This window comes from Pecten maximus, chromosome 3 (genome assembly GCF_902652985.1).
Source record: "Pecten maximus chromosome 3, xPecMax1.1, whole genome shotgun sequence".
Classification (NCBI taxonomy): domain Eukaryota; kingdom Metazoa; phylum Mollusca; class Bivalvia; order Pectinida; family Pectinidae; genus Pecten; species Pecten maximus.
Window position 1 is genome coordinate 22,460,153 of NC_047017.1, and position 14,408 is coordinate 22,474,560.

General features: G+C 35.5%; 1 protein-coding gene across 1 annotated transcript; it reads left to right on the plus strand.

Moving 5' to 3' along the window:
- The first annotated feature begins 851 nt into the window (after positions 1-851).
- LOC117323580 (bile acid-CoA:amino acid N-acyltransferase-like) lies at positions 852-10,082 on the plus strand. Its single transcript, XM_033878886.1, has 9 exons — positions 852-1,183; positions 2,403-2,641; positions 3,103-3,369; positions 3,882-4,051; positions 4,428-4,541; positions 6,507-6,595; positions 6,945-7,029; positions 7,954-8,155; positions 9,484-10,082. The coding sequence occupies exons 1-9, from the start codon at positions 1,119-1,121 to the stop codon at positions 9,621-9,623; spliced, it is 1,371 nt and encodes a 456-aa protein (XP_033734777.1). The 5' UTR covers positions 852-1,118; the 3' UTR covers positions 9,624-10,082.
- Positions 10,083-14,408: the final 4,326 nt, after the last annotated feature.

The following is a 14,408-nucleotide window of genomic DNA, read 5'->3' on the forward strand; positions in this document are numbered from 1 at the left end:
TATTTAACACATCACTTTATGATTGTACTAGGGTGCTGATATTTGATAAAAGAGTCCCTATGGAGTTACACTATCCCTTCTTGGGGTGAAACTGAAAATAAAACAATGTGAAAATGCTCACAATAGACAATTTATACCGATCGACATTTTTCAAGGGAGACAACTCTCATCAGGATAATATTTTGTCAAAAAATTGAAGAAATATGTCCAAAAGCAATTACATTTGTATTTAATATATTCATTTAATCTACAACAGCATAGCTTGTCTCCCGAATGTTTGTCAATAAATAATTTATATATATATAAATTCGTATGGTTTTGAAAATTGCATGAATTCACAAAGCATAATCTGATCAAGTAAACAATATAAATATTATTATGCAATTTGCGAAACCATTCCAATTAATATATTTTAATTATGTATTGACAAACATTTGCGAGACGAGCTATGCTGTTCTCCAACAGCTCTTGTTCAAGATGGTCATGATCATGATGGCCGACGCGGAAAATAACAACACTTGGTCAGGACCATCTCAGGATTATTACAAGTAAGTTTGAGCAGAATCGCAAAGGTGAAACCTGAGAGAAATGTTGAAATATGAAGGAAATATGGGCGGTGAACAGCACACGTCAACTGGGTCATCACTATATTGCGGATTGAGACCAGAAACGGATACGTAATTATACTATGTAGTAAAAAACGAAATTTAGACATTTTCATAACTCTTTTTTGCTTATCAGTAACACAACTTGAGGTTTTGGTACATTTTTATTATTATACCATGCATATGGCGTATGTGTTCCGGAAAAACCTTACCGTTACCGTTCCTGTCCTACTTTTAGAACGGACTCGACCTTTGAGAGTTGCGTAATCTCCGTGGTAGACTACGACCCGCGGTGTTGTGATCAGGTCGTAGATGTGATACCGTCAGTAGGTATTTCAGGTGCACCAATTGTTTACACCACAATAGAAGTATATACCACGACAGGCAAAGTACCCACTCGTCAAGCGAACTGTCGCTCCCGATATGTAAATAACGATAAGAAAATGGGAAGGAAAAATAATAAACCGAACGAACAACAACACTGTCAACTGTCAAAAACTTCCGGAAAACAACATGATTATTTCAGTGTTAAGGAAACCGCTATATTTTGTCAGCAAACTACGAACAGTTGGATTTAGGTAAATACTACATATTTTTTGTGCGTGTGGGTGTTCGTATATGTGTGCTAAATTTCCTCAGTGAAACTAATAATCAAATGAATATTTTTTTTTTAAATTTGTTTATATACAATGTAAGCTTATCTGAATAAAGTTGGTAAATTTGTAAATAAAATATCATTTCCAGTCCACAACTAGAGACATGGCAATAAGTTCAGCAGTTATAATAAAATAACTAAATATATTTTTTAAATTTGTTGTATTTTATCATTATAATAGAATAAATTATTATGGAATAATTAGCGAGATGGATAAAGAATCACAGTGACCACTAATGCAATAATGCTGTTCATCATACTGTACAATGAATATGTGATTGAGGAATTGTCATTGATTATGGAAACAATGTTGTATGAGATAATGTGCTACACTAGCCGCTACAATGTAGTATTGACTGTATTGATGAAAACTGATTGATATAGAGAATATGCATGGTCAGTGTCTTAAAATATAAGTTGTACATATATTATATTTTGGCTCAGGACAGAAAGACAAAACATGGCTCGCCAAGGCTAACTACTTGTGTCTTTCTTTACCCTCGCCAAAATACAGCTTATTTTTTAAGACACTGACCATAAATTCTATTTATCCTGCAACAATAAAAAATATATATATACTCATCAAAAATAATCATCTGAAGTGAAACGGTGTCAAAAATGACAGAAATATGTTCTCCTTTTAATCGTTGTTTCACTTTGAAGTAGCGCTGGTCAGCTGAATTGATGCACATGCTAAGATTTCAAAATACAGCTGTTTTCCGTCACAGTGTCGTATATATACAGCAAAAATATATACAGTGGGTGTATTATTCCGACAATGCTGTGGCAGTTGCAGGATAAAATGTAATACCATGTCATTTGTCGAAATGCTTAATTGTGGCATATTCAGAAGATTGAAGTTATTTTATGTAAGTTCAAGTATAACATAAACACTCCTGTAAGATCCTTTGTGTTATCTTATACTTTGAAATGTACATGTAACAATATACATGTAAACATTACTTCAGTCACACTTTATTAACCTTCTTGACAACATTGCAAAGGTGATACAGGCCCATGGAGTCTTTTGTTAATCATGCCATCAATCTTATACTGTTTTCATTTTTGATTCCATTTAATTACCACAAATATGTTTCAGGACATCCTAATTTCATATTTTTTTTATTAACACCTCAAACTAGATGCATCAACACAAGAGCCATGGACGGTGTGCAGTTGTCCATCCGTCCAAACGATGTACTGGTGGATGAGAGGGTGTCTGTCCATGTGTCTGGTCTAGCTTCAAACCAAAAAGTGACTATATATTCTACAATCAAGGGTAATAAAGGAGAGGTTTTTGCCAGCTGTGGGTGTTACAGTTCAGGAAAGGATGGTACAGTGGATCTTGAGAACACACCTGCCGTATCTGGCACATACACAGGTAGGTACATTGTATGTTGTAACTATAGGAATGAATCTGTCTCGGGCCGCAATGGCCGAGTGGTTGAAGTGTCCCGACACGTTACCACTAGCCCTTCACCCCTGGGTTGCGAGTTCGAAACCTACGTGAGGCAGTTGCCAGGTACTGACCGTAGGCCGGTGTGGTTTTTCTCCGGCTTCTCTGGCTTTCGTCCACCTCCAAAACCTGGCAGGTCCTTAAATTACCCAGGCTGTTAATAGGACGTTTAACAACAACAAAAAAAAAAAAAAAAAAAAAAAAACCAATCTATGGAAAGGACACTTTTCTACACATAAATACTAGTTATTTGATGTGTGCATGTGTACATTTACAACATGATTTATCTTTCCTCCATCCTTTCTTTTCTGCATTATACAAACAAAAGGGAGTCATACAATTCTGCAAAATGTTCTTTAATATGATAGGTTCATGTGTCTTTACAGGTACAGACGGTATGGGGTTTATTTGGAGTATGTGTGCCACTTCAGGTGAGAAGCTAGGACTAAGACTGCTGCAATCTGATGTCACCAAACCTCAATTAGTGAACATTTCTGTCCACAATGGTCACCTCTCTCTGACGGACTTGTGTCAAGGTCACTCGAAACCACCAATGGTGTCAGATGTGTTGAGCCGTTGGTACAAATCTCCTGAAGTCAGCAGGATACCGGTGATGTCAGGAAGACTACGGGGGACTCTGTTTCTATCCAATGGTAAGTAGCTGGCTGTATAGTTCAGTATACAAGAATATTTATGTATGTTTGACAGTATAGTTTAATAAACAATTATATTTCCTTATGTCTGACCCTACACCACCCGTACAAACATACTTTATTGCCTCCCATTATTGTAAATGTGTAAAGTGTAGCAGGTTTGGTATGAGGGAGGAATGTCTAAAATAGAAAGCAGTCTCTTGCATGCTAAAGATTTTGTTAATAGGACAATATAGTTTTTGTTGGGTATTTTATAAACAGTGTCTCTTTCAGATATAAGTTAATATATGGCCCCTCTTGATCTCTACGTATACATGTAGTTTAAAAAGGAAATTCCTGAAAATGAGTTCAGGACATTTTTATTTTTTATCCATCAAAAGGCTATTTGGAAGACATCAACACTAACTCTGAACACTAACAACGATCATTCATTACATAAAATATTGTGTAGAGTGTTTACTTTTCTGAGACACCTGATTCCATCACATTATGTTTTGTTGAACTGTCTCCAGGTCCTGGGCCATTTCCTGGTGTGATAGATATGTATGGAGCAGGAGGTGGAGTTATGGAGCACCGGGCTGCCTTGCTAGCATCACGAGGCTTTGCAGTTTATGCACTGCCATTCTTTGGATATCAAGATCTCCAAAAGAGTTTCAATGACCTTGATCTCAACTACTTTAAGGTGAGTGCGGCAGCCACTGTTGATTAACCATTGTTTGATGATGTGTAATAATATTATCAGTTTTCATATTAATAGTACGCAAATGGCATACCTATAGTAAGTTTTATATATAAAATGCAAATTACATGCACACAACTATAATTAAACATTGTCATAATATGTATAGATCTATGTGATTATTTATCATACAATGTTAATAAAATGAAAATCAGATAATTATTCATTTAAAATGTTTACAGCTTAAAAAAGAAATGAGGATGATCAAGGTATATGGGATCTGAGTTGTGCAGTATTAAAATAGTGTTAAAATTTGTTGTTGACAAGGTTTACATTTTGTATACATTGACATCAGTGAGTAATGATTGTGTATTTTCAGGAGGCAGTAACGTTCCTGGACACTCACACTCATGTCCAGTCAGATGGCATTGGTATCATAGCGACCTCTAAAGGGGCAGAGCTTGGTCAGTTCCTGGCAATCCACTGTCCTCTGGTAAGTTAAATTATCCACAGCATGATATGTTCTCTGGTTTGTTTGTTATACCCACCGTCCCTTGGTAAACTTGTTTGATTACCAACAGTCCTCTGGTAAACTTATTATTGTAAATTTGGAAATTCATGCAAGGGGGAAATTTACACTTATTATGCATGCAGAGTCCTTTTGACCAGGAAAATTCCACCCAGACGTATTATTTGGATATCAATTTGCATAATCTGAACTACAAATGGGTGGATCGATAAAAAAATTACCCCCAAGCATATAGTTAACATATTGAAATTGTGAAATTAACTCCCTGTGAAAATTACCATGTTTACAGTAATTTAGCCACAGTCCTCTGATAAACTTGTTAATTTACCCACAGTCATCTACAGTCACAATTAAATCAATTTATTGTGATTTTAAATCAAAGGTTGATCATGAATGACTGTTTTGCTTGTCATGTTTCTACACAACACATGTATCTAACTTAAGTGACAGTAAATATTTACAGGGAGAAAATCATTGTTTCTTCTTTTAAAGATATGAAAATAAACATGATATATACAAACTGTATATAATGATGATGGGTTAGAAACCTCTTTCTATTGTTATTGTAGATTTTTAAACCAAGAATCAGGGAATGAATCAGTTTGAAATGATCAATTGACTTATTGATATGAAAGTATATGCACAACAATAACACATCTACAACCTGTCTGCAAAAGCAATCTGATTAAGAAATACAGATCAACAATACACTGTAATGAAGGTCTTCATAACACAATGTATCAATATGTTTTTTAATCAGATTGTCTATAAAGAACTCCTGTTTCACTTCCTAATATAACAAAATACATTGTAAATGTACAAGTATATGAATCTTTATATAAAGATCACTTGCCACAAATGCCACTGCACTTCTTGAGTTGCTTATGATAAATACCTAAAATATTTTAACCCTCCCCCGTTAAATGGGAGTATACAGTAATATATTAGCATCTGCCAAACAATAGGATCATTGGTCAGATCGAGTTAAATATCAAATATTACACTTGACTACTTTCAAAATAAAAAGCTCATTTACAAGATACCCCTGAGAAATTGATATTTTATTGATGAGGGGGTGGGGGTATATCTGTTAGCCCCAGGAGGGATTAATTTTATTGATAAGGGGGTGGGGGGTATATCTGTTAGCCCCTGGAGGGATTAATTTTATTGATGAGGGGGGTGGGGGTATATCTGGTAGCCCCTGGAGGGATTAATTTTATTGATGAGGGGGTGGGGGTATATCTGTTAGCCCCTGGAGGGATTAATTTTATTGATGAGGGGGTGGGGGTATATCTGTTAGCCCCAGGAGGGATTAATTTTATTGATGAGGGGGTGGGGGGTATATCTGTTAGCCCCTGGAGGGATTAATTTTATTGATGAGGGGGTGGGGGTATATCTGTTAGCCCCTGGAGGGATTAATTTTATTGATGAGGGGTGGGGGTATATCTGTTAGCCCCTGGAGAGATTAATTTTATTGATGAGGGGGTGGGGGTATATCTGTTAGCCCCTAGAGAGATTAATTTTATTGATGAGGGGGTGGGGGTATATCTGTTAGCCCCTAGAGAGATTAATTTTATTGATGAGGGGGTGGGGGTAGTTCTGTTAGCACCTAGAGAGATTAATTTTATTGAAGAGGGATGGGGGTTTGTCTTGTATTTGTAAAGGATTTCAAACAAAGCAGTATGGATATTCTTAAAACTTTTACTTATGAAGTAATATGTGTTTTTGGTCACAGATAAATGTGTGGAATAATGACATTCAGGTATGATGGGTTTGCAATAATAATCTTTTGCCATTTAAAGATGCAACACTGGCATTGTGACAGAATTATATATATAAAGTGTATACATATGTATATGGTATGTATGGTCAATGTCCAGGAGAAACATCAACATGTGATATATAAAATGCCAATATATTTGTTTGTAGGTTAAAGCCATAGTCAGTATTAATGGTATGCCCTACTTATCATTCTCTCCAATCCATGATGGATCGACTTCTTATCCAAATGCCATAGAGTAAGTACATGTATATCTAATCGTACAGAGAATGATTGGCTCTTAGTTTAAATCTTAAGTATCCAGTGTCTTCATAACCAAATTGAATGATCTTCTATGTACACTAAAACATAAGACAAACAGGCTTGATACCAATTTCTGTTTTTTTCTGACATAGCTAAATTAAAATCTTTAAGTTTGGCTCACTATGTTTTATTTGGAATCCTATAAAAAGTTTCAGATATCAAACTATTACTTTTGGTCCAATATTTGGAATTCTGTTTTGTGAATGTATGATTTTACTTTATCCTCTGAATTGATGTCAGTTTCACCATGTAATTCCTGCCTATTGACCAATGTGGTATTTTAGGTTAGATCTTGCTCTATATGAGCTTTCTGAGGAAGGGATCATTGCCAAACCTGGCCACTGTTTCGACACTTCCAAGTTTTTCAAGGTATAGTGCTGTGTGTTTACTGGTGTCTTTCTTATGTAGAATTTTGTTACTTAAAAATGATTGAACAATAGTTGCTTTGATTTATGAATTGTCTGTCCCTTGATCATTGTCTGTCCTATGTCCATTGTATGTCCCATGTCCATTGTATGTCCCATATATGTCTCATATCTATTGTCTGTCCCTTGTCAAGTTGTTTGTTTTCCTTTAACAACTTCTCAATTGCCAAGAGGCCTTGTTTCATTACATGACCTTAGAATTATGCTAGGATAAAGGACTCTCAATTTATTTAGTCAAAAGAAGAGACATAAATCCATTTTCAAAATCACAGGTACCAAATGTGTTTTAACATTCTGACCTAATAATAACCTTATAATATCAATTGCCATAGGCTCTGAATTGCTGAATAGAAGACTATTCCTGTCAATGCACTGCAAACCTCTTCATACTGAAATGAGGATTTTTTTGGTCCATGTATGTTTTTATCTATGTTTGTTTGCGGGTTTATCACCCTGTGAGCATCCAGGGCCATTTTGATGTGGGGTCTCTTTGTAGTAGTTGGTGCCTACCACACTAAGGTCATCATCCATATTAGATATGGTAAAATGTCTTGCCTAAGGATACAACCACGACAGCATAGACCAGCCTGTTCCTCATGATCAGCTGCCAGAGAAACTCAATTCAACATAGATAGGGAGGTTCAAACCACACACCACTGATGTTTCTCCTGAGGTTTAGTGGCTGATATGTTCTAACCGACTAATATATCATCGTCCTCAAAGATTAAAATCTTCCAATAAATTCATAAAGATCCTACGATAATGCAGTGCCCAGAAATTTGTAACAGATGAGCATTGCAGGCCCCTTATCCCATTTTGATATTTATCCAAACAATTACTTCAAATTTGTGTGATTCTCAATTTACAGGTTTGGGAATCTGATGTGAAAATTCTGAATATCTGTGGTGGTGATGATATGAATGTACACCCAGACCTACAGCAGTTACAAGTTAAATGCTTCCCTGCCCACAAACGAGACAACATAGAGCTGTTGGTATACCAGGGAGCTGGGCACCTAATAGATCCGCCCTTTTCTCCGCATTGTCGAGCCTCATTTAATAAATTATTACGTGAGTACTATATATACATGACCATATCTATAAATACTTTTATAAGTCTAGAAGAATGTTGTTCTATACACTATAATCAACAACAGATGAAGTGTGTGCACACTCAACATATCTATAAAATAACATGTACAGAAACATTAACACAATACCCACAAAGCCCATACTGTTACATGTACCATATAAATGTATACTGCAGTGTAAAACATACCATATTATTAGCATCATCTGTTATATAGACCATGCCATATCATTAGCATCATCTGTTGTATAGACCACCCCATAACATTGGTACCATGTCATATAGACCAGACAGTAACATGAGGACCATTTGTTATATAGACCATGCCTTAACATTAGCATTATCTTCCATATAGACCATGCCATAACATTAGCACCATCTGTCATATAGACTATACTGTTACATTAGCACCATTTGTCATATAGACGATGCAGTTACTTTAGCACCATTTGTTATATAGACCAGACAGTAAATTAGCACCATCTGTCATATAGACCAGACAGTAAAATTAGCACAGTCTGTCATATAGACCATATTGTAACATTAGTACCATGTCATATAGACCATATTGTAACATTAGTACCATGTCATATAGACCATATTGTAACATTAGTACCATGTCATATAGACCATACTGTAACATTAGCACAATTTGTTACATAGACCATGCCATAACATTAGCACCATTTGTTATATAGACCAGACAGTAACATTAGTACCATCTGTTATATAGACCAGACAGTCCCATTAGCACCATTTGTTATATAAACCAGACAGTAACATTAGCACCGTCTGTCATATAGACCATACAGTAACATTAGCACCATCTGTTATATAGACCAGACAGTAACATTAGCACCATCTGTTATATAGACCAGACAGTAACATTAGTACCATCTGTTATATAGACCAGACAGAACATTAGTACCATCTGTCATATAGACCAGACAGAACATTAATACCATCTGTTATATAGACCATACTGTAACATTAACACCATTTTTCATATTGTAAAACCATGTTGGCATGCAGCACATTTTAAAACAATGAACTGAATTGTCCACATATATATAGTAATTCAGTCCCATATTGTTTTTTAATCAAAAGACTAATTGATGTGATAATTGTAAGAATATTAGTGGTACTTTAAAAACAAACATATGTGTTGATTAAAAGTACTTTCACTTGTTGATATTGTAACACCCTGTTTGTTATATCATTTACAAGTTCTATTACTTGTTTGCATTGAAGTTAGCTGTTCTATCGTTCAGAAATTGCATTATCTGTTAAAATTCTGTTGATATTGTAGAGAACTGTTTGGTATGGGGAGGTAATCCTGTAGACCATGCCTACGCACAAGAAGACTCTTGGAGACGCATTCTGACTTTCTTTAATAGACATTTACGTGAGGGACATGCCAGCAAAGATAGAATTAAAAGCCTACTGTAGCTAAAATAGGAAAGACATATATGCATTTTGGAGTAAATCTGTTAATTTTTGTAATCCTGTGTAAGGAGATTTAGAGGAATTTTTCGAGTCAGATGTGTTACAACAGTTCAACAATAATTTTGAGATAAACGGGTCCCACAATTATCATAATAGGAGATTGAATATTTGAAATAGTTTGAATTTCTCCGATAGAGAAATCTGATTTATGATTAATGAGAGTGCATGATGAGATTGATAAGCATTGATTTTACTTTATTGAAGGTTACAACCGTGCATTCACATGTTCTTATCTGCATTTATTGCTTTTTTATGGATATTGTTGTTTGTTTTTTAGATATATTGTACTTGATTTGTTGATGTATTTTCTTAATATCATATTTTATTTTTTGAATCTAGAATAAATCATAACACCATAACACTCCTCTTGATTTGTTAGTGGTGTTGTTATGGTAACATCTAGATCGTTTTACAATTATATCACATTTTAGGCCCTAAGCATCACTGACGAGTCCTAAAAGGACAAAACACTTGTATAGTGCAAGTATAACTTGTCTTTTGAAATCCTTTGATGTTCTTGCTTACCAATTGCTACTGGATTCCATCGCATTAGGCCCTAGGCATCACTGATGAGTCCTAGGACAAAAAAGCTGTATGATGTCCCTAGCATCACTGACGAGTCCTAGAAGGACAAAAAAGCTGAATGATGTCCCTAGCATCACTGACGAGTTCCAGAAGGATGACACAGCTATATGATGTCCCTAGCATCACTGACGAGTCCCAGAACGATGAAACAGCTGTATAACATCACTGACGAATGGGAATTTTAAAACTAGTGAGAAAAAGTGAGGCATTTTAGTTTTTGTGAATTGTTTATTTATTACAGCAAACAACTCGTGGCGGACGGATATATATACTGTACAAGCAAATATAAAATCCATACCGAAGTGTATCTTACAGTAGCAACAGTAGCAACGTAGAATGGTCCACAACACATGAGACATCATTTGTCAGCTTTTTTGTACATTGTTGTACATTAAAACTTCAAATAGGAAAACATTCATTTTTTGATATGGTGTGCTGCATTACAGTATCAAACCACAATTTAGTCACATACATTAACATATACACTAGTCAGTTTAATGTGATTGTTAATCAGTTGAAATTCAAATTGACATTTTTTTTCAATATGATATATTCTCTTCTGCTTCAGACGAACATATGTATATAACACATCAATCTAAGATAAACTAATATTTGCATAAATACTGAACAGTTATAGCAAGTTAAAATCATTTACAAATCTGACATGCGGAACGGTTCAAAAGCAGGTGTTAAAACGCAAGGACTGACAACACAGACGGAAAACAATTAATTAATTGATAATACAATGTAAAATTTACAAATAAAAAAAATAATAAAAACCCAAAAAACAAAGAAATATTACTGATGTCAGAAAATCATTTTGTAAATGCAACAAGAGGCCCAAAGGGCCTTAACGGTCACCTGAGATTTGAAATATTTCAGCCAACTAAATTGACCCTTTTTGGCCCCACCCATCAGTCCTAATGGGGTCAGTCTATGAAGAGTATTTGATTCTAACATATAGTAGATAAGAAGATTTTTGAAATTTCAGTCAATTTGACCCTTTTTGGCCCCGCCCACCAGCCCCTGGGAGTCAACCGGGGCCAACATGTACATAACATCAAACTGTAATCCCATGCTGATAATTTGAACCAAGTTAGAATGAATTCCAATACAAATCCAACAAATAATAGTCAAAAATGTGATTTCCCTATATAAACTATAGTAAAGTTTACCCCCTCCCCAGGGGCAAACGTGAGACCCCAGGGTCATGAAATTCACAATTTTGGTAAAGCACCTTAAGACCCTTCCATCTATGAAGAGTATTTGATTCTGCCATATATCTGAGAGTAGGGAAGAAGATTTTTGAAATTTTAGTCAATTTGACCCTTTTTGGCCCCGCCCACCAGCCCCTGGGGGTCAACTAGGGCCAACATGTACATACCATCAAAGTATCATCCCATGCTGATAATTTGATACAAGTTAGAATGAATTCCAATACAAATCCAACAAATAATAATCAAAAATGTGATTTCCCTATATAAACTATAGTAAAGTTTACCCCCTCCCCAGGGGCAAACGTGACCCCAGGGTCATGAAATTCACACTTTTGGTAAAGCACCTGAAGAGCCTTCCATCTATGAAGAGTATTTGATTCTAACATATCTGAGAGTAGAGAAGATTTTTGAAATTTCAGTCAATTTGACCCTTTTTGGCCCCGCCCACCAGCCCCTGGGGGTCAACTAGGGCCAACATGTACATACCATCAAAGTATCATCCCATGCTGATAATTTGATACAAGTTAGAATGAATTCCAATACAAATCCAACAAATAATAATCAAAAATGTGATTTCCCTATATAAACTATAGTAAAGTTTACCCCCTCCCCAGGGGCAAACGTGAGACCCCAGGGTCATGAAATTCACACTTTTGGTAAAGCACCTGAAGAGCCTTCCATCTATGAAGAGTATTTGATTCTAACATATCTGAGAGTAGAGAAGATTTTTGAAATTTCAGTCAATTTGACCCTTTTTGGCCCCGCCCACCAGCCCCTGGGGGTCAATCAGGGCCAATATGTACATAACATCAAACTGTAATCCCATGCTGATAATTTGAACCAAGTTAGAATTAATTCCAATACAAATCCAACAAATGATAGTCAAAAATGTGATTTCCCTATATAAACTATAGTAAAGTTTACCCCCTCCCCAGGGGCAAACGTGAGACCCCAGGGTCATGAAATTCACAATTTTAGTAAAGCACCTTAAGACCCTTCCATCTATGAAGAGTATTTGATTCTACCATATCTGAGAGTAGAGAAGAAGATTTTTGAAATTTTAGTCAATTTGACCCTTTTTGGCCCCGCCCACCAGCCCCTGGGGGTCAATTAGGGCCAACATGTACATACCATCAAACTGTCATCCCATGCTGATAATTTGATACAAGTTAGAATGAATTCCAATGCAAATCCAACAAATAATAGTCAAAAATGTGATTTCCCTATATAAACTATAGTAAAGTTTACCCCCTCCCCAGTGGCAAACGTGAGACCCCAGGGTCATGCAATTCACAATTTTGGTAAAGCACCACAAGACCCTTTCATATATAAAGAGTGTTTGACTCCACCATATCTGAGAGTAAAGAAGAAGATTTTTGAAGTTTTAGTCAATTTGACCCTTTTTGGCCCCACCCCTCAGGCCCCTGGGGGGTGGGGACCATATAATTCACAATTTTGGTTGACCTTCAGCCATAGAAACTTTCTGCCAAATTTCATTGAATTTTGTTAAGTGGTTTTGGAGAAGAAGTCGAAAATGTAAAAAGTTTACCGACGGACGACGCACGACGGACGACGGACGACGGACGACGACGGACAAAAGGCGATTAGAATAGGTCACTTGAGACTTCGTCTCAGGTGACCTAAAAACTAACTTTCCAAATATAAGTAATTGTAGTCGAAAAAAAAAACAACAAAAAATGCCGACATCGTAACGAAAACAAATGATTATTGCTAAAAACGATAAAGAGCAGTCCAAAAATAAACATATTTACATTTACGTGGTGACATTAAAAAAAAAAAAAAAAGGAAAATAAGACCTGGTGTTCCGGAAGGGTAGTGCGTCTTCCGCTTCATCGATAACAAAACATATAGAATTAATAGATGAAAAGTAAAAATCCGCTCATTTTCTTAATTTTTGATTTTTAAGTTTCGCCTCAAACATAATAACACTCAAACTGAAAAAAGACAAAAGCGTGGCCACTCTATATTTCTATATATACTGATCACTTGATTAACTGAAATCGCTTGTTAGACAGATGAATGTGGCTTTCCTTTTGGTCACAGGTCTTCCTGTATTGGGAATATCACTGATGCTATTACAAAATCAGTATAAAACGGGTATAAATATAATGATATCGAAATTAATGAGATTCACACAGTTGTATTAATATTTCATAAGCTGTTGTAAACTGTATAAACTTCAATCAAACAAGGCAACACTAATAGACAGAACTTTGAACACCACCAACAAACTTTAAAACAAATTACATTATTCAAATAAAACAAACAAATAACGGTACAGCTAAAATCACAAGTACACCGGAAACATGTAGCAAATATCACAAATAAGTTGTATATATTGGAACTGTGCAAATAACATAAAAAATACCACAAAAACTGTCGGCCTACAGCAAAAGTAATAATTAATTGAAGAATGTACAATCAAAATGAAAGGCAAATATTGATAAGCGATACAATGAATGCAGTGTAATAAATAGTTAACAAAATGAAAACTCCGGAATCACAGAAAATGCCAATAGTAAGAACTGCAAACAGAAATGCAATTACGTTTAAATAAATACAACGCAACATAAAAATATTATTGAACCGTATACATGTACACTTCCGGGATTTGGTAGGGGATATCATGATTTGTGATATGGTTTCCCGGAAAATAACAATATACACCGGAAACGCTCGTGTTCCTGTCCTGAATTCATGTATTTGCTTATTTTTCAACCTTATCTCCAGGAAAAAAAAAATCTTATTTCCCTAAACCCATGGATACCACCTGTGTTAAGTGTTGTAGCTGGACGAGATCGGATGTTATACATGGTAGACTGATCCATAACTTGCATATACTCGTACGATATTGTGCTTTTGTTAATTAAATCAATATATTCTTTTATACTCTTACGTCATACAC

Excerpts from the sequence above, each read along its gene's own strand:
- LOC117323580 (XM_033878886.1), top strand. The coding sequence starts at position 1,119 with ATGATTATTTCAGTGTTAAGGAAACCGCTATATTTTGTCAGCAAACTA. Across the intron at positions 1,184-2,402 it reads CTACGAACAGTTGGATTTAG|ATGCATCAACACAAGAGCCA; the intron begins GTAAATACTACA and ends ACCTCAAACTAG. Across the intron at positions 4,542-6,506 it reads TGGCAATCCACTGTCCTCTG|GTTAAAGCCATAGTCAGTAT; the intron begins GTAAGTTAAATT and ends ATTTGTTTGTAG.